This window comes from Camelus ferus, chromosome 2 (genome assembly GCF_009834535.1).
Source record: "Camelus ferus isolate YT-003-E chromosome 2, BCGSAC_Cfer_1.0, whole genome shotgun sequence".
Taxonomy (NCBI): domain Eukaryota; kingdom Metazoa; phylum Chordata; class Mammalia; order Artiodactyla; family Camelidae; genus Camelus; species Camelus ferus.
Window position 1 is genome coordinate 1,912,234 of NC_045697.1, and position 23,281 is coordinate 1,935,514.

Below are 23,281 nucleotides of genomic sequence, written 5' to 3' on the forward strand. Positions count from 1 at the left end.
GGGCGCGGGTCCCGGGTCCCGGGTCCTGGGTTTAGCAGTGGCAGTGATGCGGCGCACGGTCTCCCTCTTTACCACTGGTCAGTGCTTGCGAGGTTGGTGTCTGGGAGGAGGGGCCATGACAGGGGCAGAAGCGGGAGGAAGAAAAGTTGTGTGAAAGGGACTCACTCACTCACTTTTAAACTCATGTTTGCTGAGATGAGTAGATATGACACATTTCTGAGACGCAGAAGCAGTGCAGCATCCCTGCTGCCATTAGAAGAAGACGGGATGGGTGTGTGAGGGTCGTGAGTCCCCTGAGCCGCCCGCCCGCCCGCCCGCGTGTCTTGCAGCTCTGCGTCGCTGCTCTCTGCGGCAGCAGCTACAGCCGGTGGGGCCTGCAGCTCATCACCGACCTGCTCGCCCTGAGGAGCAGCTCCTACTGGCTGGTGAGGACTGAGCTCCTGGAGACCCTCGCCGAGATCGACTTCAGGTCAGTGAGCCACGGGGTCACAGGACCAGAGCTGCTCCGAGGTGTGACCTGTGAGCTGGAGGGCTGGTCAGCAGGTGCGGGCAGCGGTGGCGGCCGAGCGAGCGCCCCGGGTCCGGGTCAGGGCTGCGCGGCTGGTGCTGCCTCCCCCCGGCTCTGCCCTCGGCGTCACTGAAGTTCTGGGACGGGATGGAAAGAGGAGCTCAGACATCCAAAATAACGTGGCCTGTGTCACTTCTGCTGTTTAAAAGGAATGTGGGTCAGACTGCTGATTTGTATCGTGTTGCAGTTAAAAAGTAACTTCTGATTCTTGCAGTTTTTCATTTTCTGAGAGTAAGTTTTGGTTCAGAATGTTTTTTTTTCAGTGCTTTCTTTCAGAAGGGAAATTTTCCTTTATTGTCCAGGTTCGTGTTTTTTAAGCCACCACTTACAGAGTACTTGTTATGTGCCCGGCTGGGCTGGGTGCCCCTCATGGGCATTTCCTTTCAACCCCGGAACATCTCCGTGAAGTCAGCGTGCTGCATGGGGTCTGGGGTGACCTGCCCGTCAGCGGGGAGGGCCCGAGTCTCAGCTCCCCTCCCCACCATCTGCTCCCCTGACTTCTTTGGTGGGTGTTTGAGCTGAACATTCTGTAGGGCACTTGGGGTCTTTCAAAATAACAGATGTTTATATTCATTTTGAAGAAAAATAGTTCACTGAGTATATCTGACTGAGCCTGCAGTTATGAGAGGAATGTAAATTCTGCTTGTTTGAAAACGTTAGTCCCTCTGTGCCTTTAAGTAAGTGCCCCCCACCCCGCCCTCCACGGCTCTTGGATTAACAGCAACCTGCGCCTTCGCTCTCCGTCAGTCTTGCAGGCCATCCATCGGTGGCCATTTGCCGAGTAACTGAATTGTTTCATTGTGAAATGTGTTCTTTTGTGTTAGGTTGGTGAGCTTTTTGGAGGCAAAAGCAGACAGCCTACACAGAGGGGCTCACCATTACACCGGGGTAAGCTATGTTTTAACTTCCAGGAACGCACCTTCCCAGTGGTGCAGAGCTTCTTAGAATGCATTCTGTTTTAGGTTTATTTCGCAGTTTCGATCATGAGAGTTGTGGTTGTTATGTGTGAATTTAAGACTAGTGGAGTTGAGTTCTTCCTCACTGGCTTTCCAAAGTATCTGACCTAAAATTTGGTTAAATACAGAGATTTTATCTGTTTTTATTGTCTCTCTTTCCAAAGTTTCTAAAACTGCAGGAGCGAGTGCTCAATAACGTCGTCATCCACTTGCTCGGGGATGAAGACCCCAGGGTGCGACACGTCGCCGCGGCTTCATTGACGAGGTATCTGCCAAGGGCTCACATCTTGGGGACGCTTTGCCCGGTGCGCGAGGCGTGCGCGTGGAAGAGGGAGCGGCTCAGCGGCCCCGGGCGGTGCTGAGGCTTTGAGCTCGCTTTCAGCTACTCCTGAAACTGTCAGCAAAGGCGTTGCTCACTCACAGTCATCTGAAGTGGCAGCAAGAGCAGCAGCAGAGTGCTCGCCTCCTGTTGTCGAAGTAAAGTTTCATGGCCCCAGTTTTGAAATACAGAGAGTAGCACTGAGGAGGAGAGAGACGTCGGCTTCGGCGCTCCCTCTGGGGAGAGCCGCTGGTGGCGTTCTGCTGCACGTCCTGGGTACGAGTTAATCTCTCACAGTTGGGGCAAGGTGTACATGTGACTGCGTTACCTGGTAATTTCCGCTTAGTATATCGTTGGCATCTTCCTGTTAGAAACATTCTCCTAAAAAAGAAGTTGTAGCTGCCACTGTTGTTTGGGCGGCACCCTGTGTTCAAGGATTCATACTTTTGTGCTGAAGCGCATGACGTTTCATAACAGCGCGAGATAAGTAAAGGCTGAAACTGCTCTTTAAGAAAAAAATTTTAGTTAGTGGCCATTTTTTCAGTATGAAGTTGTGGTAAATTTTTATATATTGTTTGGTCAGATAGTAAGTTTTTATTGATGTAAATAATGCATGTTGTAAATAATAGTTCAGTGACTATTGTCATACATAAATGTCTACACATAATTTGTTTCCTTAGTATTAATTCCTGGAATTATAGGCCAAGCCAGCTTTTTGACGTTTTTTCCTAATAGATTTATTGAGGTGTAATTTTACATCTCTTTAAAATTCACCCATTTAAAGTGTACAATTCAATGATTTTTGGTGAACATACAGAGTTGTGCAATCTTCACCACAGTCCAATTCTGGAACATTTCCATAATCCCAGAGAGATCTGTTGTGCCCGCGTGCAGTAACTCCCAGTTCCCACACAGCCTCAGGCAACCACTAATCTGCTTCCTGCCTCCGGAGACTGGCTCTTCTGTGCCTTTTTCTATAAACGGCACCACTCAGTGAGCAGACGGCTTTCTGTCCGGCTCCTGTGGTTGCTTTTTGAGGTCTTGTCCACGCTGTGTAGCAGGCTCCAGCAGTCTGTTCTCTTTCTTGCTGAATAGTGCTCTGTCATGTGGATGACACTTCATTTAGACACTCCTAGTGACATTGTTATTTCCACTTTCTGACTGCTGTGAGTCGTGCTGCTTGAACCCTTGCCCAGAAGACTTTGTACGTTTGCAGCATCTCTTGGGCGGATACGTAGGTGTGGCTGTTCATAGGTTTGATGCCTTAGTGTGAAGTTGCTCTCCAGGAACGTGTCATCTCACACTCCCACTGCCAGCGTGTGATCGTGCCCGAGTCTTCTCACCAAAACAGGTGTTTCAAAATAAGTTCAGTACGGTTCTGTTGCTTCAGCAGACATTGGTGTTTCTTTTTTAAAATGACTTTTATCCTATTTTAAAACTAATACATTAAAACAAAATTTAGGGAAGATATAAAACAGGAAATAAAAATCTTTGTAATCAAACTACTCAGAGAAAAGCAGAGTTACGTTTTGGGGGCCGTCATTTCAGCGTTCGTTGTTGCTGTCTTCTCGCTCTGATGACTTGTGAGGTGCACCTTTTCATGTGCTTAACTGGATTTGGATGACTTGCCTGATCAGAGATTTTGGGTCTTTACTGTTTTCTGTGAATGATAGTAATTTATTATACCTTAGAAAAAAATTGTGCTTACGACCAGGTCTTCATGGAGGAGACTTTAACTAAAGCTAATGGGCTTTGCAAACCAACGTGATAAAATGATTGTTTTCCGCAAGTTACGTGACCACCGTTAGGTGTGTGAGTGCACTCATGCACAGCCTGCGGGGAGTGCCCCTCGCAGAAGTGAGCCCTCCTGTTCTGTATTCTGCCTCGGAGCTCAGTTAGTCTGTGGGGGTCTCAGCTGGAGCTTTGCCACCTGGGAGTTGCGGGTCACTCGTGCAAACACAGTCAAAAAAGTAAGGGACAGCCTGTGGCATTCAGATGTGCTCTGTGCTCAGCACTTCCTGAGGACGGTGGCTTGTTGATGCTGATGAGGTTATTGGAAAGAGAGCTTTCAAGCCTTAACCGCCTGGGTGCAGAAGGGTGGTGCCCCACAGGTGGGTTTCCTGTGCTCTCTGAGGTAGATGAACCTTACTTTTATGCTAGGCTTGTCCCAAAGCTGTTCTACAAGTGTGACCAAGGACAGGCTGACCCGGTGGTGGCCGTGGCGAGGGAGCAAAGCAGCGTTGACCTGAAGCTTCTCATGCACGAGGTGCAGCCTCCGTCCCACTTCTCCGTCAGCACCGTGACCAGGTATGCGCCCGAGGCTGAGCCGGAGGGCCTGCTCTGAACGCCATCTTCTCTGGACGAAGAGCTTTGGGTGAGGGTATTTGGGTAGGTGGTCTTCCCTTGCTAGGAAGTCTCTGTTTCAGGGTCTTCCACCCCATCTCTGTTCAGGCTGAGCCGCAGTCACCCCTCAGGGACGTCACAAGGCTCCGAGTTTGTTTGTTACACGTGCACGCTGACAGCGTACTTTCCTGTAGGACCAGGTCACTCATGCTGTGTGTTGCCTAGCACTTGTCCGTGAAGACGCCCACTGTCTCTGTGCTATCCGTGAAGAGCACGGCTGTGTCCCGCCCATGAGTGTCTAGGTGAGGGGCTGTGAAGCGCATCAGAGTTACTTAGGGTTAGCCCCTAGTTCAGTGATTTGCAATTATTATTCACATCTTCTGTGAGGGTCTTTTAAATACAATTTCAAATGACTGTACACAGCCCATTCTTACCTGATTCCCAGATGAGTCGGCATAGATTATAAAAATAATTAGAGCAGAAATGTTTTAATGGAAGTTATAATTTTCTTTAGAATTTCAGTTTGCCAAGAAGGCTGCAGAAGTGATAATAAGACTATTATGCCTTTTTAAAAATACCTCTCTCTGTTTCAAGTGTTATTTTTAAAATTAGCTTGGTATGGTCTTTTTTTCTCATGAGTGACAATTTTTTTAAAAACTTGAACTAAATGACTTTGTGAGCTGGAATGTTCATTTAATCTTTTCTTCTGAATTTAGAACTTAGCTTGTCAAATTTTGAAGCTGCTTTTCCTAAATAGGTGTCATCTCTGCTAATGTAAAGACTGCTTAAAAAACACAAGGAAATAACTTTTCAGAGAATTCCCTTGTTTTAACCTAATTTTCTCCCTTTGAAAAGATTCAGGATAAATATTTCTTTAAGATAAGCAGAAGCAATGTAAGAATATTTCATTCTCAGGAATTTGACAACGCTTAGGGTGGCTGCTTGTCAACAAGCTTGCTGTTTTCTAACTAAATGTCATTTTAGAAAATGAATATTTAGATGCCAACAGAGATGGGTATAATATTTCATTGAAATTGGTTACTAACTACTATTTTGAAAAATTTCTCAGTCCCAGACTCGGGCTGCCCTCTTGCCACTGGGCCGTTTCTTGGGTCCTTGCCTGAGTCCTGCGAGGACCAGCCATGCAGCTCTGCCTGCTGCCGCGGGGTCGGTGGGAGAGGGTGGAGTGGAGTCCTGCGTTCTGTGTCGAGTGCCTTGTGGACGGGCACCGAGGGAGACAAGAGCGCATCAACTCTCATCCCGCGTGGGCTTCATCAGTGTAGCTGGGGAGTGAGAGTTTGGATGTAACTGCAAGGAGGGGCTGAAAGGGGCGTGCGCTGCGGGTGAGCAGGGGAGGTGGCGGAGCCCAGCAGTGGGAAGGACTTCCTCAGTCCGGGGTCGGGAGTAGGTGCGAGACTTCTAAGCTGAAGCTTCAGAAATGGGCGGCTTTGGGCTGGAGCGAGACTGCAGGCGAAGCCCCGCTGGGGAGAGCACTGCTGCGGTCGTCGGGGCGGGCTGCGGGGGGGCAGGGTCGGCAGCTTCAGCCATTTTTGTAGAATGATGACCTCGCTTACTTCCAGTCTTCCTTTCATGTAAAAGTCAAGACTGCTTTAACTTCTTGTGGCCTTTAATCTTAAAACTCTAAATGCCGTTTGAATTTTGAAAATGTCATAAACTTCAGTAGATTTCAAGTCTCCATGTTTCTCTCGTCAGAATATATAGAGGCTATAACTTACTACCGAGCATAGCAGATGTCACTGTGGAAAATAACCTTTCGAGAGTTATCGCAGCAGTGTCTCATGAACTAGTCACGTCGACCACGAGAGCGCTCACAGTAAGTCTCCTCTGGCTGGTCTCGGCGAGGCTGACCCCCGGCGGTGTGTGGGGCCCGTTCGTCATGGCAGGACGCTGTTAGGGCTCTTACGAGTGTGGCTGACCGAGAAGCTGCGCGTCTGTGAACAGAGCCCCGGTTTATTCCAGTGGGGATGGAAACAACTGTTTTTTTTCCTGATTATTAAAGTAATATGTGCTCATTGTGAAAAAATTCAGCCGATCTAGGAAGACGTAAAAGTGAAAAAGACTACCGTAATCTGAATTGGTAATATATCAGAAGTTTAAAATCTCTCTAATATATATGATTCAGGGACTTTATAACACACACCAAGGGGGAGAAATCAGAAATGCCAACAAAGATTTTTGTTTTGCTTGATTATCTGTATCATTACTTATGATGCTGAAATTACAAAAGAATCATAATGTCCAAGAATCTAAGAACGAGTAAGTTCCGGTTGTGACTGATTCTGTAAACGTAGGCGTGTGTTTACTGTGCAGCTGTTAAATGATGCTTTGCAGACTTTTTAACAGTCTGTGGAGAGGTAACCTGGGCTGTAACATCGAGTGAAAAGGCACAACACAAACCTGTGCTTACATGCAAGCAGACCTCAGTCGTGAAGAACAATGTTCACATGTATACGTTTCTCACAGGCTCAGGAAAATGATCGGCAGAAAATTACCAAAGTAAGGTTTAGGATTATGAATGGTTATGTTTTTCAGATATTCGCAAATTTTCTAAAATGAACAAGTGTAACTTTCATAATCAGGAAAAAAGGAGGTTACACAAAAGTAGTGCTGATTTGCCGATTACCAGGTTAAACCTTGTCGTTTATCTTACGTGACAGAGGAAATGCTTGCATGTTGTAAAAACTCAGAAACTGATGACTAGAGTGTCTTAATGAATATGTAAGAGTCTTTCACATCCTAAACATGGTTTGGGCTCTCTGTAGTTCGGTCTTCCCTTGATTTGTTCAAAATACCACAAACTCTACTTGTTTGTGTTCATCGTGGCCCACTCGTGTCAGATGCCGTTTTAGGCTTGGGATGTAAAAGCAGAGAAGGTCCCTGCCCTAGTGGTCCCTGCGGTCTGGTCAGGGAGAGGGACGTTAGCGTGAGCGCAGGCACAGACCGGGCAGAGGGAGGAAGGGTGGTGCGGGCAGGGGTGGCACAGGATGACGACTGAGTTCCAGGCGAAGGCGCTGACTTCACTGGTCTGTAACCCGTGTCTCCGTTGTCCAGCCGTGCCTTGGAAGGCACGCGTTTGGGCTGTGGGAGGGCGGATTCCCTGTCGTCGTGTATAGCTCTCAGTTTCGTTTTCATTGTTTGTGCTTTCTGTAAAGGGAAAAGGGGGTTCAATTTAATAAACCCTTTTTGTCGTTTGGCTGTGGTTTTATCCTTGCTCTCTTCAGTTTGGATGCTGCGAAGCTTTGTGTCTTCTCTCCGCCGCCTTCCCAGTGTGCGTTTGGAGCCTAGGCTGGCACTGCGGGTATGTACTTCCCTCGGCGCGCGGCCGTCTACGGCGACGTGGGGCAGTTCTGGGGAGCCGTTTCTTATTAAATCTTTGATCAGTTTGACCTTTTGGGAAAATCCTTAGTGGTATACTTGCCTCTGCCCTATTAGTTGTGTGGGAAACTAGTGATAGGAGCTGTTGGGAAATGCTGAATTAGTTGTGCTCCTAATCGATGTCAGATACTCACTTCTAGGCATTTTGGAGGATTTTGAAGGTGTGATTTGCAGGTTCGTTTAAGGGAATTTGTATATGCTGGCAAAAGATTTTTCTGATTGGCTTGATTCCACTGTGTATTAAAAGTTTAGAATCATTTTTTGTTTAAGCTCAAATGTGACCTGACATTCAAAATCTTGATCAGCTGTAGGAGTGTAGTGTAGGCGCTGTGGTACTACGGCAGCAGTTTCCTTGTAAAAATGGTTCTCTTCCAGTAGACAGCCCTAGCACGTCTGCAGAGTGATCTTGAGTCTCCTGCAGCTTTAAGGAGCCGGCTTCCACATGTGTACTGATGACTGCGGAAAACTTAGGAACTCACCGTCACATTCGGAAGGAAAACTGCAGATCGCGCGCGTGTGTCAGTGCGTGGCCAGCCGACCTTGCTGGAAGTGGCCTGCACTCCGTCTGGGAGTCAGCGAGCACTTGCATGGGTCGTAGACCCCACGTTAGACCTGACTTCCAAGCAACTTTGATGTTGGAGTAAAATGTGCCAAGTCAAAACTTAGAGAAAGTTAAAAGGTTATCAGAGTAAACAGTTGTAATACTTTTAATCAGATCTGCCAGCTGATTTCCTTTCTTAAATGACACTTACGGAGCTGTGGTCATAGAAAAGGTGTTAGTTAACCACAGTAAAACCTCTTTATGAGCTGGTATGAACAGTGCAGTGCCTTCTATTTGGGTCATAAGAGGAAGCAAGACTGTTCGCTTAACATGTGTTCTGTAGTTGGACCGTGCGAATGTCTGCCCCTAGAGTGCCCCCGCTGAGCGCCTCCGACGAGTCTAGGAAGAGCTGCACTGTCGGGATGGTCACCGTGATCCTTACCCTGCTCTCGTCAGCCTGGTTCCCGCTGGACCTCTCGGCGCATCAGGATGCTTTGATTTTGGCTGGGAACCTGCTTGCAGGTACTGGCGCTGCGCTGAAGCAGGGATGGCAGGTTTCCCACTGCGGGGTGGGGGTGACGAGTACGTGGAGGACAAGTACTGAGGTCGTTGCCAGTGGCGGCTTGTTCCTGTCGTCCAAAATTTCAGACGCTGCCGACTTGTGTAAGTGTGGACTGTAGGCAGCTCTTCTGTGCCCAGCATTTTAAAGTAGCCCCTCCCCAGTTGTGCCCCGCAGTTAGTGGTAGGCCGGCTCACTTCTGATTGCAGTTTGGTGGGCACCGTGTGCCAGGAACTGTCTTGGGTACTGGAGCCGTAAGAGGGTGTGGTGTGAGGGCTGCCTTCTCGAGGGGAAGGTAGGTTTGTAGGGCCGCCGTGAGCGGAAGTGCAGCGGCAGGGAGTGGCAGGGGGCTGGGGCGGGACGTGAGACTCACGGGTGGGCAGCAAAGGGCGCCCCGCACAGAGGGTACAGCTTGTGTGAAGGCTGGAGACGTGAAAAAGGTGTGTGGCATTTGAGGGCTGCACGTCAGTTTGCATGCCACATGAGGACGAGGACTAGGATGAAAAAAGTGGCTGGTGAGGGAGGGCCCGTGGCAGTTGAGGGGGTTGGGGATGTCGCCAGTCTCCACCAGTGAGAACTTAGTCTGTTTGCTGTGGGAGGTCATTGGGGAACTTCACGGAAGGGACTAACAGTCGGATGACTCGGCTGACGTGAGCGCGGGCTGGAGGAGGAAGGTAGGGAACGCAGGGGGTTAGTGCCGTGGTTGAGGAAGACTGAGAGTCTGAGCGAGGCAGTGGCTGTGGAACTGTGGGAAGAGACCAACTGAGAGAGTGAAACAGGCAGCATTGGGCCTGGCTCACCAGCTCGACCTTGGTTGTAAAGCTCCGGAGGCCTCTGTCACATCCTGGGTGGGTGTGTGGTGGGGACACACACAGAAATTGGGAACCGTTGAAACCGAGGAATCAGTGGGCCCCCAGGCAGAGGTGTCCAGCAGACTCTCAGCGCTGGTGGGTCTGAATGGCTCACGTCCTCTCGCCGCGGAGCCGGGAGTAACGTATGTTCCTGTGTCACAGCCAGTGCCCCCAGGTCTCTGAGAAGTTCGTGGACCTCTGAAGAAGAGGCCAGCCCCTGCAGCCACCAAGCAGGAGGAGGCCTGGCCGGCTCTGGGTGACCGGGCCTTGGTGCCCGTGGTGGAGCAGCTCTTCTCCCACCTGCTGAAGGTGCTTAATATCTGTGCGCACGTCCTGGACGATGTGGCTCCTGGACCGGCGATCAAGGTAACTTCTTACTCAGCAGCTGGTTTAATTCTCCGGGTGGCGCCACGGGCTTCCAGACACCCTTCCTTACTCTCTTTTGCTGTAAGTGAACAACATGGCTCTTGTCTTGACACTGGATTGAACACCAGATGTGCTTATCCAGTTTGTAGCCCTTTTGGTGTCATCTGTCACTCACTGTCACCTCTGAGAGGGATCCTGACTTTGCTCGGAGACTCTGAGTGTGGGCCCCGAACGCAGAGCTGAAGTTGCTGGCTAGGTATCTCATTTGCTCTCTCCTGCAATGCTGGCCAACAGTTTTGCCTTTCTCTGACGTGCAGTTCAGTAGTGTCAGCTTGAGAACACATGGCAACTGCACAGTGAGCTTTAGGTGGACGGGCCCCCTTGTGTGTGCCGACTCTCTCCTGTCTCTTCCGCCCTGAGAGCTCTCCTCTGACTCGGCTGCTCCTCCCGCTGCCCTCCAGTCTCCCGCTTACACCCGAGTCAGCATCGCACTTCCCCAACACCGACCTTCGTTGCACAGCCTCTGTCTATTGCTTCGGCCGTACATTCCCTAACCCCTGCTGGCCCGACTGCTGCCACTGCTCTCCACGGCAGCTCTCCCTGCCACGCCCACCTTTGGGTCTCATGGGTGTGCCATCTCAGCACCCATGCGTCCCTCAGGACCCCCTCCTGTGCCAAGACGTTCTCTCTGGTTGGCTTCCTGGTTGCCTCTGCCGCCTTCTGCTGCCTGGGCTGGTCCTCCTGCCCACCACTCACGCCCCCTCTCTCCCCAAGCTCCAGGCCAGCACCTCCAGCCCCGCCCTGTAGGGGTGGGAGCATTCTGTCTGCACCAGCCAGGACGGGTGGCAGCCGAGCACGTGACATGTGGCCAGTGCAACTGAGGAACTGAACTTGTCATTCTGTTTAATTGTCATGAGATTTAGACTTAGCCAGCCACGTGCAGAGAGTGCTCCCGGGGGGACTGGGCAGCCCCAGGTAGTCAGGTCTGCTCTCCGGCCCTCACAACCTGACAGTCGGAGACCCCAGCCTGTCCTTGCAGCGCCGGCCGGTGTGGCCAGCTGCCACTGGGCGCTTCTCCTTGGAGGGATCTCACATGGGCTCCAGCCTGGGCTCCCCCCGTCCCCCCCTCCCCAGGCTGGCGCCTGCCCCTGGGATCCCCCGCTTTGTGTTTGTCAAGCTGGGGGATGAGAGCCGTCACAGCTCTCCATTTTGCCCACCACGTTCTTTGTGTTCCCTTCGGAGCATCTCACAGAAAAGCCCACGTGCTGATGTGCACACGCACAGACATCTGTGGACACACATGTGAACACACTCTTCTGTGTTCCCCGTCCCTGCTCTGCTCCAGGCTGGTGGAGTGTAGCATTTGGACCACTGCGGTGGCCTTTTTTTTTTTGAACAGCGTCATTTACATCACACAGTTACAGTGTAATTCACATGCCACCAAGCTTTCCTGTTAACTCGTTTGAAAAGCGGAGTTTAAAACGTTGGGTTCCTTTCACACCACGGCGCCTGGAGCCTGCCGCCACCGCTGCAGGGCTTGGAGGGGGTGGTGTGCACGCGGTGGCCGAGCTCCGTGGCCGTGGGCTCGGGGTGCAGACCGAGCTGGCTTCCAGGTGGGAGGTGAGGTGCGTGGGCCGGTTCTTCCCCGCGCGTGGCGGCCCGCGTGCCGCGTGCCGCGGTGCTCAGCCCTGCGCTGGGTGCGCACCCTTCACAGCCGGTGTTTTCCGTTTCAGGCCGCCCTGCCGTCTCTGACCAACCCCCCTTCTCTGAGTCCAATCCGGCGGAAGGGGAAAGAGAAGGAGGCTGGGGAGCCGCCGTCTGTGCCCGTGAGCCCCAGGAAAGGTGGTGAGGCCAGTCCAGGTGCGTGGCGTGGCGAGGAGAGGGGTGGGGCACCATTTGTAGTGTGGAAATTGAGACCTGAAGCTTATGCTCACGTCAGGGTCAATATAGTAACTGGTTGGCCTGGGGAAATAAAATACACAGTGAGGCCAGGGACGTGGTTTCCCAGGTCTGGTTTCAGATAGTGAATGTTAGTTTACTGAGTGTGCACAGACCGCGTTTTTAGTGCCCCTGTCACTTGCTCACAAGGGGTCCCAGGAGTGCAGGCGTCCGGCCACAGCAAGGAGCTCGCTGGCCGCCTCCTCCCCTCACCTCACCGCAGGACGGGGTGGGAGGTGCTCTGCTTTCAGGAAGGCGGGTGGGGTAGACGTGGCGGGTGAAATTGTTGATTCTGATGCGTGGAGAACCCTGAAACGGCGAGTGGACGGTGTGCCTTCGGGAGGGCTGGGGGCAGCACAGTGGGGACACGACCAGCCGAGTGAGAGGAACCTGGAGGCTCTCGGATGCTTGGAGGGGAGCATCTCAGAACAGAGGGGGCCAGAGTGCGGTGTGACTGCGGTCACGCGGTCTGTGCTGCTCTTGAGGCGCACGGGGACGGCAGGGCCGAGCAGGAGGTGACCACGCCCGGCTGGGCTCCTCCCCACCACGCCCATCTCAGTGCCGGGGCCGGACGCGACTTGCGACTTGCGTCCCTTCTGCTTGTAGAGCGTTTGTGTTAACGCTTTTAAAAGACGCCGTTTTCCAAGGACTGACGACGGTGCTGGTGGGAGATTTACCAGCTGAAGAGCTTCAGAGCCTTACAAATGCAGTTACCAGCGTGTGCCCGGTCCCCGTGCTGGTGGCTTAGCAAACGAATGGCTCCAAATCCCGAGTCTTCAGAGCCTCACGTAGCGCGTGGCACTTAATGTTTAGTATCCGCTTAATGGTGCCGTGTGCACCCGTACGGTGTCAGGCCACGCCCACTCCTCCCTGTGGTGCTCGCAGGGCCCGTGACCTCAGCGGGCCGGGGGTCGGCCCCCTGTGCCCCTGGGCGCCTTGCGCTCCGAGCGGTCTTGAGATGGACCGGAGGCCACTGAGTTGGCTGTTCCTCAGACTCACGAACCGGCAGCCAGACGCTAGCATCACACGGCTTTCCTCTTCGTACTTCATTTTAGCATTTTTGGGGAGGCACTCAGAATCTGCTTATGCTTGTTAGTCAGCTTCTTGTTACTTCTGATTAATCAAAAGTCAGAGGAAAAATTCGAGTTTTTTTCCACTAGAATACTTTGTAAATCATTATTGCCAGTAATTCTCTTTTAAACTTGGTGAGTGTTTGCTTTTGATGTAAAAATTTATTTTCTGTGTGTACGTGTTTTTAAAGCCTCTCGACAATCTGATACCCCAGGACCTGTCACAGCAAACAAGTCCTCATCACTGGGGAGTTTCTATCACCTTCCTTCGTACCTCAAATTGCACGATGTCCTGAAAGCTACTCACGCAAACTACAAGGTACTGGTTCTTTTATAAAAAGATGCTCGTTCACACATTTCAAAGGCTTGTTGATGTTTTTCTTAGGATTTGTAGGTGACACACATACAGATAAGTAACTTAGGCCTTTGGGATGTGAGTCAGTTTTCTCAACTTCACCTTTCAGCTTTGTTTACGTCGCTTCCATCACACAAAAATTTAGGATTTTCATTGGCAAGATGAGCCCTTTATGGCTTGGCGGTGCTGTGTCTGGGCGCCGCGTGACTGCCCGACATGCAGGGACCCACTAGAAGGACCCACAGCTCTGACTCTTCAGCACTGTGATGAGGACACAGCCACACCTGGGGGAGGCGACCTGGGCGGGGTCTGGAGCAGTCTCCCCCGCGAGGGCCGCATGGAGCACACTTGTCCCCCAGCTACGGAAACGCTGCCACGTGCAGGTTACAGAGGCCCCTCTGCCCGCACACCCAGGCTCACCCGAACGCACGCCGAGGGAGTGCGTGCTTAGTCAGCCGCCGTTTATTCACACGGTCCAGGCGCTGTGAACCGCCTGCTTGCCAGGGGACATTGGCTGTCAGTGTGGGACGTTTACTGGCCGAGGTCCCAGGCGCCCAGGCGCCCCGGGGCCAGCCTGCGAGCAGGTCTCTGGCGGGACAGCGGCGCGTGGGCAGTTCTGTGCGTAGGGCTTTCTCCCCCGGGTGAGTCAGGCACGCCCTCGTGGCTTCTTGGAGGGCTTTCTCCCCTGGGTGAGTCAGGCAGGCCCTCGTGGCTTCTTTTAGGGCTTTTCGTTTTTCAATCCCATTCCATTTTTGTAAGTGGAAAGTTTACCGTCTGTGATTTACGTCAGATGTGAAGTATGTGCTCACTTAATTCTTTCCCAGCTCCTGACTGGCTGCCCCTGCACGGTGCCCCACGTCATCCGTTTCCAGCACTGACCGGTTTGGAGCGCTGCCTTTATCACGCACTGACTTCTCACTGTTCTGCAGTTTCATTTACTGCTTTGCTGTGTCAGTCTGTCCATCTGTCCATCCACTAGAAGCACACTTTCTGATTATTGTAGCTTCACAGTGTATTTTTGAGGCGATTAGATACCCCATTTTCTTTAGCATTTTCCAGGATATTTTTATTTATTTTTGCATGTGAACACTAGAATAAGCTTATCTAATTCCAAAGAATTCTGAGGGTATTTCCGTGGAGATTGTATTAAATTTGTAGATTAATTTAGGGAGAACTGATACCTTCGATGCTAAATCTATCTTAATGAAGTATTAAGTGTGAGGTGCTTTTTTTGTATCCTGAAAACTTCTTGTATGTGCCTCAGAAGCACATGAAATTTAAAGGATTTAAAAAATAATTTTAAAAGATTGCCTCACATAGGTTTTGCACGTTTCTTTATAAATGTGACTCAGTCATCTTTTTTTGTTTTTTGTTTTTGTTTTTTTTGGTTACTAATAGATACATCTAAAATTTTTTAAACCATTTATGAAGTTTATCTGGCTTTTCTGAAGGATATAGATAACTTTGAAAGATAAAAATCTTCAACTGCATTTCACAGATTTGAAGGCCTGTTTAGCTGGATGCTTCTCATGTCAGCCCCCGAGTAGAGGAGGGTGTGTTTAAAACCCCACACAGAGAAGGTGTTTCTCGTCCACCTGTTTTCAACTTCGTCATCGTCAGTTCTGGGGCCTGCAGCGCCCCTCTGTCATTTCCCCCCGTCACCGCTTCCCCCCCGAGGGCCTGGGCTCCAGCTGAGCCTCTTCACGTTCTCGGGTCCCCCTCGGCCCTGTGCCTCCTGTGTCCCCGGGTGGGCAGGCGGCTTCCGGACGGGGTGTGGTGCAGAAAGCTGCTGGCACACCGAGGCTGCCCCCACCCCCGTCAGCTCTTCTGCTCCCGTTGGCCTCCCGCCTCTCTCACACTCCTCAGGCCCCGTCAGCCTCTCATACTCCCCTGGTTTGTCTCCTTGGGCTCCAAGCCCTTCTTGGCTCTCCTCAGACCCTCTGGTCCTCGTTCTCCCTCTGCTGTTCAGGAAAGGCCCCGCCCATGCTCTCTTGCCGCCCTCCTCACTATCATCCTGTGCCCCTGGAGGTGACCCCCCCCCCCGCCTCCCCGGGAGACGGCGTCCAGCCGCAGCCCGCCCCGGGTCTTCAGGGTCTCCCTCCTGGGTGCCCTGCTCCTTGGCCTGCTGTGCGCCCCTCAGGCGGGCCTCGGCGTGGCCGCAGGCTTGAGACCACTTCCACGTTCTCTCTGTGCCGCCGCTTGCCTGCTTTCCTCTCTCTTTGCCTGGAAAGTGTTTCTCTCTTTCATCCTGAGCGAGTCGGTTTTATTTCCGTGAGCGAATTCCTTTCTATTTGTTGTGGTGTTTTGTAGGGTTTTTGCAGTGTTTATTTTCAGTCAGTCCCTCCCCTCACCCTTCTTACATACGGTGCCTCTGGACCTGACCCTACCCTCCGTCTGCTAAGTGGGGAAATCTCTGCGCAGTTCAGTGAGGCTGGGTCCCTCAGAGGCGCGGCTTTGTACGTCTTAAGACTGATTTAGTATTTTGTTGTGGCCAGACTGAAAGGCGGTGCCTGAGTTAGACAGGACGCCCCAGGGGCCCTGATGTGCGTGGAGTAGGACGTGACCCTTGTGTTTGCCATGTGCTGCTGGTCAGGTACTGATTATGATGGATGTTGACACTTTTTTTCTCGTTATGATAGAAGCTTAGGAATTCTTTCTTTCAGAGGTGTCAGTATAAGCTGGAAGGTGCCCATGAAAAGAGCTTTCATACAGCTATTACGGAAGAGTCATTTCCCTTCCAAGGCCTTTTCCCAGTGCTCAGAACAAACAGGAAGCCCTGGTGGTGAGCGCTGGGCTGCCCGGCGGACCCCCACCCCCCACCCCGGCAGCGAATAGCGTTCGTCTGTCTCATGTGGCCAGAGTGCGACCCAGCCAGTGACCGCGTGTTCCTTCTCTCCCTCCACCTTCCCAAGGTCACCTTGGATCTTCAGAGCAGCACCGAGAAGTTCGGGGGGTTTCTGCGCTCTGCCTTGGATGTCCTCTCTCAGGTCCTCGAGCTGGCGACTCTGCAGGACATCGGGAAGGTTGGTGCTTGGCTTCTCCTCGCCGAGCTGCTGCTGCCGCACTTGGCGTGGGGCCCTGCGGGGGCCGCGTCATCCTGGCGTGTTGGGAAGGCGGGGCCTGCAGCTCTGGCGCCCGGGTCTGATCCTGCTCTTGGCCTCAGACTGGGGCGGGGATTTCTCTCTGTGTCCTGTTTTCACTGTTTTCTGTATATCAGCTCAGACCCAGTGAAATTTAAAAATTGGTGGGTTTAGAAACCTGCTGACAGAGTCCTTCATCTTACTGGACCTTCGCACCTGGAGAGCTCAGAGCAGTCTAGGGGGTGTGGCTGGCTCCTTTGGGACCTTGGGAGATGGCAGAGCTGTGCTTGAGGCTTGTGTCCTTTGGCTCCAAGTCCCCCCCCCCCACCTGACTTACACGGAGGTGGCCGAGTGTTTGGCGTGGTGCGCGCCCGTCCGTGTGTCCACGACCCACGTCCCGCGGTTCACGCTCCGCCCGTTTGCTTGGCTGTGTGTGTATCCACCTGCCGTGAGTCACCGACAGCCTGCGTTAAACTCGTCTCCTTTAAGTGGATACTAATGAAGTTTGTTTGTTTTCGTTTTTCTGAATCTCTTTTTGACACGCGTGAAGCTTACCTCATGGTAATCGTTACACACGTCACCTCACGTTTCTCCCCGGCCATCCTTGCAGGTTCCCGCACGTGAGTTGAGTGGGTTGGAGCCGTGCTTAGTCTAGGGCCGATTACTCCCCAGCGAGGCGAGGCCTTCCTGGGCTCAGGTTACCGCGTGCCCTGCCCGGCTGGGGGACCGGCCGCCGTCCCCAGCCCCGTGGGAGCACTGGGCGCTGCTCCCCCGATCGCTTCTGATGAGTCCCCCGGCCTTGGGCGGTTTCCCTGCACACATGTTGCTTGGTTCCCTGTTGAACACTCAAGGTCTCCCCGGGTCTCCAGAGTCCTTGTCCTGTGAACTCTCATTATTTCCGTGTCCCCAGCTCTCAGCTCCTCGCCCAGGGGTCCCCGGGGCTCTGCTCTGCCCCTCTTCCTGTGACATGGAGGCTCTCTGAGGGCAGGGGGCCGGGCGGCTGTGGGGCTCCCTGGGCTCCGCTCCCTCCTCTCCGGGGTCGCTGTCCTTCAGTGCCTTCTGTTCAGGGTCTTGGAACCGTGGTTTCGTATGTTGTGTGGGTGTTTTTGGTTGTCTGGGTGTAGGGTAGATCTGGTCCCTCTTGCCCCATATCGGCCAGAAAAGGAGGCCTCTCTGTTACATTGTGTATTAATACTTGTGCTGGGGACACGCTTCCGTGTTACTCTGGACACTCAGGAGGCTGCTAACAGCAACCTTTCCTCCCCGTTTTCAGCGCCCAGCGCAGTCTCTGGGGCGCACCGAGCGCCCTGTGCACGGTTATTAGCAGAGACGGCTCCTCGGAGCCTGGGTGTGGTGTGCAAGGGCCTAGCCCTACTTCTTCCCTTCCTAGCCCATCGGACACCTGCTGTGAGCCGGGGGCGTGCGAGGCTCAGCCCTGCAGAGGTTGGCCGGGTCTGTTTGGAGTAAACCAGGGTATTAAAAATATTTGGCCGGGAGTATTTGAAACCAGCAGAAGTCTGTTACTTTTGAGTGCAGGAAGTTAATACCAAACAAATGAAGTGAGAGGCGTCTCCAGTCCAATTTGTGTGGTGGAAGCAGTGGTGGTGACCAGGTGGCAGTGAGGGGCCAGTGTGCCTTTGACGCTAGTGCCCTGACTGGTTTGTGTCTCTGTGACTCCGTCCTTCTCGGTTCTTCAAGAGGACCTCGTTTCTGAGGACAGCGGACAGTCTGGGAGGAAAGTCATTTGAAGCCAGTCGTCTCGGTTGTTTTGTTTGGTTACTTCTGTCTTTTGGGGAGAGGTCATTAGGCGTTGATTTGTTTTGACGGAGGTACTGGGGATTGAACCTAGGAGCTCGTGCATGCTGGGGGCGGGCTCTGCCACTCAGCTGTACCCTCCCCCCGAATCTTGGCTGTTTTTGCAGACTGCTGCAGGGCACTTGTAAGACTTCTTGTAATAAATCACGCTTGACATGCCACACGCAGCTGGATGTGTGCGGGGGCTTGCAGACGCACGGCCTTTGCCGCCTCTGTGCTCAGCATCCTGCTCCCAGGGTGGCTCTGGGTGCTGGGGGCAGTGGGCACTTGGGTGGTGTCTGAACGAGCGAGTGGGTATCTGATGCATGAAAGGAAGAGTGAGATACAGCCACTTAGACGTCAGTGGTTTTCACTGACTGTCTCTTCTCACGATGGAAGGTGAAGAGCTGCCTCTGAGTCCCCTCGACCTTGCTACTGGGCGTGGTTTCCACGGGCACCGTCTCATGTCTTTGGTCTCATGTCCGGGCTCCCAGCAGCAGTATGTCACCCGTGAGTCACTCACTTGAACCTCTCCCGCCTGTCTTTCCACAGTGTGTTGAGGAGATCCTCGGGTACCTAAAGTCCTGCTTCAGTCGGGAGCCGACGATGGCGACTGTGTGTGTCCAGCAGGTGAGAAGGTGGTGTGTCTGAAGCCCTTCACTGGGTGCGGTGATGCAGTGCTGCCTGTCACTGTGAGGTGGTGCCGGTGGCACGCCTGGCAGCCCCACGCATCACTCCTTTGCTCTCTGCGTTACTGGACCAAGAGGGGTCCTCCTCCCGCCCTCCCTCTCCTGGAGGGGAGGCCGACGCCGTGGAGGGCAGAGGACATGAGAAGCTGGACCCTCACTACTTACCTGCTGTCCCAGTGTCCCTGCAGTGCCCCCCATAACCTGGGTTTGCTGATTGTAGCCAGTTGCTTACAGGTGGATTTGAGATTGGGGGGGGCGGGTGTCTTAAAGTGTTGCTCGTGCTACGTGAAGTCCAGTGTTGATGGTTTCAATTCTTTCCCTCTAGTTGTTGAAGACCCTCTTTGGGACAAACTTGGCCTCCCAGTTTGATGGCTTGTCTTCCAACCCCAGCAAGTCTCAAGGCCGAGCGCAGCGCCTTGGCTCTTCCAGCGTGAGGCCCGGCTTGTACCATTACTGCTTCATGGCTCCATACACCCACTTCACCCAGGCCCTCGCCGATGCCAGCCTGAGGAACATGGTGCAGGCCGAGCAGGACCGCGACCCCTCCGGGTAACCGCCCACTGTTCTGGCCGTAGCAGTGGGGTCAGGATGTGTCTTTAGTAGAAGCGTGAAAGGGCAAGCAGTGAATAATTTGTCAAAAATAAGTTAGCCAGCACCTTCTAATGGTCTTTTGTGTTCGGAGAGCTCTGGGAAGCATGATTGCTGCAAAGATGCTGAAGGCATGGCCCCTGCCTTCAGAGAAGTGGGCAGTCCAGGGAGTGAGACGAGGTCTGGGGCTTTTGCTGTCTCAGAGAGGCTGGGCTGGAGGAAGAGGAGCACAGAGCAGCTCCCTGGGGGCTGCGAGGGCCCCCGCCCGACGGTGCCAGCGAACCAGAAGGGGCCACGCAGAGTCCTCAGGTGGCCAGGCACGGCGAGATAACCGGGCTCGTGAATGACTCTCCCTTTAGAGCGGGACACTGTGTGTTGGTGGCACTTTTGGGGCTGGTAGCTGAGGTGACCCAGTGGTGCCAGTGCGTCAGGGTATTTGGGGAGCATAGAAGAATCCTGGGTGGTAGTGCTCTGTTTTGTAACTTTGTGGGTGAAAGTCTCTTCACTTAAATTTATGGTTGTGTTTATGAGGCCCGGAATTACAGTAGTTGTTTCTTAAATTGCTATGAATTATTCGCAGATACTTGAGTTCCTGCTCTGTAGTGACAATGGAATTCCTTGTGTTTCTTTACATAGATGTAGTGATAAAAACAGCTACGGTTAAAATGCTACAGCATTTTAGGAAAATGCCCCATGTTTTGGGCTTTACATTGGTGACCTACTTACTGTTTCTCCAAGTTTCAGAAATAAGGCTCTTTAAATACCTTGTCTAATAATGTGGGGTATAAATAAAACAAGTGTCTGATTATTGTCATTTAATTCTGTATATGTTTCACAAAAAGGAAAGGGCATGTATAATTGATGTAAATATTTAAAGAAAGTTTTTCCCAAGAAAATCAAGTGATGTCTTCTAAGTCACTGAATCTTTCAAGTGACCGTCGCCTCTCAGCCCCACCGCAGACTGGGCCGAGTAGTGAATTTCTGTGGCAGAGGAAAGCTCTGTCTGCGGTGGCCTGCTTCGGGCGACAGGATTTGATGGCTGTCAGTCAGCTGTAAACTCTGTTTCGACTGATTATCTTCATTCAAAGAGGAGTCTGGTGCTGCCGCGTGGAGTGGCTGTAAAGGTCTTTCTGACTTTGAAGCGCTCTGCTTTTGTGAGTGGGAATCAGTGTGGCCTGGAGGGCAGCTGAGCGCCCAGGAGAGGACTAAGGGTATTCTCTGCCCACCTTTTCTCCTGTCTGGCAGGTGGTTTGACGTGCTCCAGAAGGTGTCTACCCAGCTGAAGACAAACCTCAGCGGCGTCACGAAGAACCGTGCAGACAAGGTGGGGGCCGGCAGCCGCACACGGGCGCAGTCCCGGGGTGCGGCTCCTAGCCCGCTGCGGTGAAGACTCACCCGCGGTTCTTTGTCTTTTTTCCGCAGAATGCTATTCATAATCACATTCGTTTATTTGAGCCTCTTGTCATAAAAGCTTTAAAACAGTACACGACCACAACCTCGGTGCAGTTACAGAAGCAGGTTTTGGATTTGCTGGCACAGCTGGTTCAGTTGCGGGTTAATTACTGCCTCCTGGATTCCGATCAGGTCTGTCACTTTTCTCTTTTGTCTGCCACGCTCGTTCATAATTTAATAAAGGTTGTCTTAAAAAGACACTGCAGACTACCTTAAAGAAGTGTGCGGTTTGTTTTCCCGCTGTCGCTGCCTCCCTCCTGCCTCATGTGCTCGTGGATGCAGAGGGCCCTGCCTGTCCAGTCCTTGGCCAGCGCTGGTGCCCTTGGCCCAAGCTTGCCCCGTCCAGGGTCAGCCACTCCCCATCTGCCAAAGGTTCTTCCCATCCACTCACCCTCCCCCACTCCAAGATAAACTTGAATTTAAATTGTAGGATGTAACTGAGATTTATTGTTTGGGGGGACACTTTGCAGAACCCAGAGTCTTATTTTAAACTGACGAGCTGCTGTGATGCTCCGTCTCAGACAGTCTGGAAGTAGCTCCCAGCCTTGACAGGAGCGTGGCCTCCCAGGGCAGCCCTTACGCGTGCTCCTGCAGTCCCTGGTGGCTGTGTCTGGGTCGGCCTGAGCGCTGGTGGACCTCAGCTGCTACCCCTTCCTCAGGCACAGGTGACTCTGGAAGTCGTGTCAACTTCGTGATGCAAATTCTCCTACAGCAGGATTCATGCTGGCTAAATTCCCTGCAGATACAGTGGCCTTTAGGTCATCAGATGTGGGTGTGGAGAGAGGAGGTGCAGCATGCCCCACGCCCCTCCGCTCTCTGCAGGTGCACAGAAGCCTGCAGCTCGCCCCCAAGGCCTCCGTGACCTCTTTTCTGGCAGTGTCAGGTTTTCTTGCCATGAGCACTCGAGCCTCACTCACGTTAGTTGTGATTTGCGTTTATCACTCAGCACCCCTTCTCCCTGGTTCCCAGATTCAGTACAGTGACAGTTTTTTGAACAGCTGGGAGGGAAAACTGGAAGGGAAGTGGTTTCACTTGGGCCAGATGATGACTTACTGAGCACTGCTGTGTGTGTCTCGCCCAGGGGCTGGGAGAGCATGCGGAGCAAGTCCCATGCTCCTGGTGCTTGGGGCACAACTGGCCCTGATCCAGGCCTAACGTCCTGCCTCTGCTCCTCGCGGCCACCCCTCACCCTCATCACCCCCTCGGATTCCCGCTCCTTCAGATCCTGGGGTGGTGGGAGGGAGGAGATGGGCTGACTTGGGCATCTTATCTGTAAACCGGTGCCTGGAAATTCCTGCCATTTGGTTTGCCATGAACGGAAACCAGCTAGTCCTGCTGTGTGTCTTGGGTGCTCCCTGGTATCTCCTGGAATTTATTGTTTCCAAAGAGGTTCCACCTCCATGTTGAGTACATGTGTTTGAAGGGATTCCTGAAAGCGTCTTGAAGTTACCCAGTCTGACAGTAGGATGCGTTTGAGTTCTTGTACACAGACAAATTAACCTACTGTTGGCAAACTTGTTAAAGATTTACGCAAGTGAGTGTGAAGGGAAGTAACCTAGTTTGCACATTAAATTGACATGAAATTTTTATTTCCCTGCTTGTAGGTGTTCATTGGATTTGTGCTGAAGCAGTTTGAGTACATTGAAGTTGGCCAGTTTCGGTAACAGCGTTTTCTATCTTAGAGTTCCTGTCCTTGCGATGTGATTGTGTGTAACTTTAGGTTAACATGAACATTAGCTTAAAGGATTGTTCGGGGTTGTTGCTAGGCATTGGTTTTAATGGAAACCTGATTAACATGCTGTGGGGTTTTATTTCTCTTAAAAATGATCAAGTATCTCAAGCCTTGTCTAGAAGTAGTTCTGCATCTGATAATCCCACGTTGTCTGTTTTCATTTCACGTTGCAAAGCATTTCGTTGTAGGTGTTTGCTAAGTGAAATCTCACTTGATAGAACACGGGTTTTTCTTAGAGAAGACAGTTTTAGGTGTGGTTTTCTTCAGTGAAGGCGACTGTTACGCACTTCACTTGCGTTAACTGCAGCTTTTCCTCTCAGACGGTGAGGTTTTAATCCTTCCTGCTCTGCCAGTTGTAGGTATGTAATTATTGAAAATTAAAGTTCTTCAGTTTCTGAACTACTTACTAGCAGGGAAGCAGGGCAGGAGGGCATGTCCCGAGGGCCTCACTGGCCTAGAGACCCAGTGTCTTGTTCTCACTGTGCGACACCTTGACTGTGTGGTTGGAGGCAAGTTGCTCTTCCTCCTCTGGGTCTCAGTGTCTGCAGCTGTGAGCAAAGCGGCACGTGGAGAGGCCAGGGCTGCACCGCTGGGCACCCAGCGCCCTGGGCGCCCACCCCACGCGCAGAGCCTGCCGACCGTCCAGGCCGCCCAGCCGTGCGGCGCGCCCACCCGGGGGCGGGA

The 23,281-nt window shown here is 52.4% G+C and overlaps 1 protein-coding gene across 1 annotated transcript in view; it reads left to right on the top strand.

Annotated features, from left to right (window-relative positions):
- HTT (huntingtin) overlaps nt 1-23,281 on the top strand; it is a 123,437-nt gene that overhangs the window by 51,280 nt on the left and 48,876 nt on the right. The window contains 17 exon segments of the mRNA XM_032493076.1: nt 330-469; nt 1,393-1,456; nt 1,689-1,789; nt 4,004-4,150; nt 5,900-6,020; nt 7,429-7,505; nt 8,494-8,645; nt 9,696-9,748; nt 9,750-9,899; nt 11,633-11,759; nt 13,099-13,226; nt 16,175-16,285; nt 18,689-18,766; nt 19,151-19,374; nt 20,659-20,737; nt 20,836-20,997; nt 22,470-22,525. Of these exon segments, the coding sequence (XP_032348967.1) occupies nt 330-469; nt 1,393-1,456; nt 1,689-1,789; nt 4,004-4,150; nt 5,900-6,020; nt 7,429-7,505; nt 8,494-8,645; nt 9,696-9,748; nt 9,750-9,899; nt 11,633-11,759; nt 13,099-13,226; nt 16,175-16,285; nt 18,689-18,766; nt 19,151-19,374; nt 20,659-20,737; nt 20,836-20,997; nt 22,470-22,525 (1,970 nt within the window).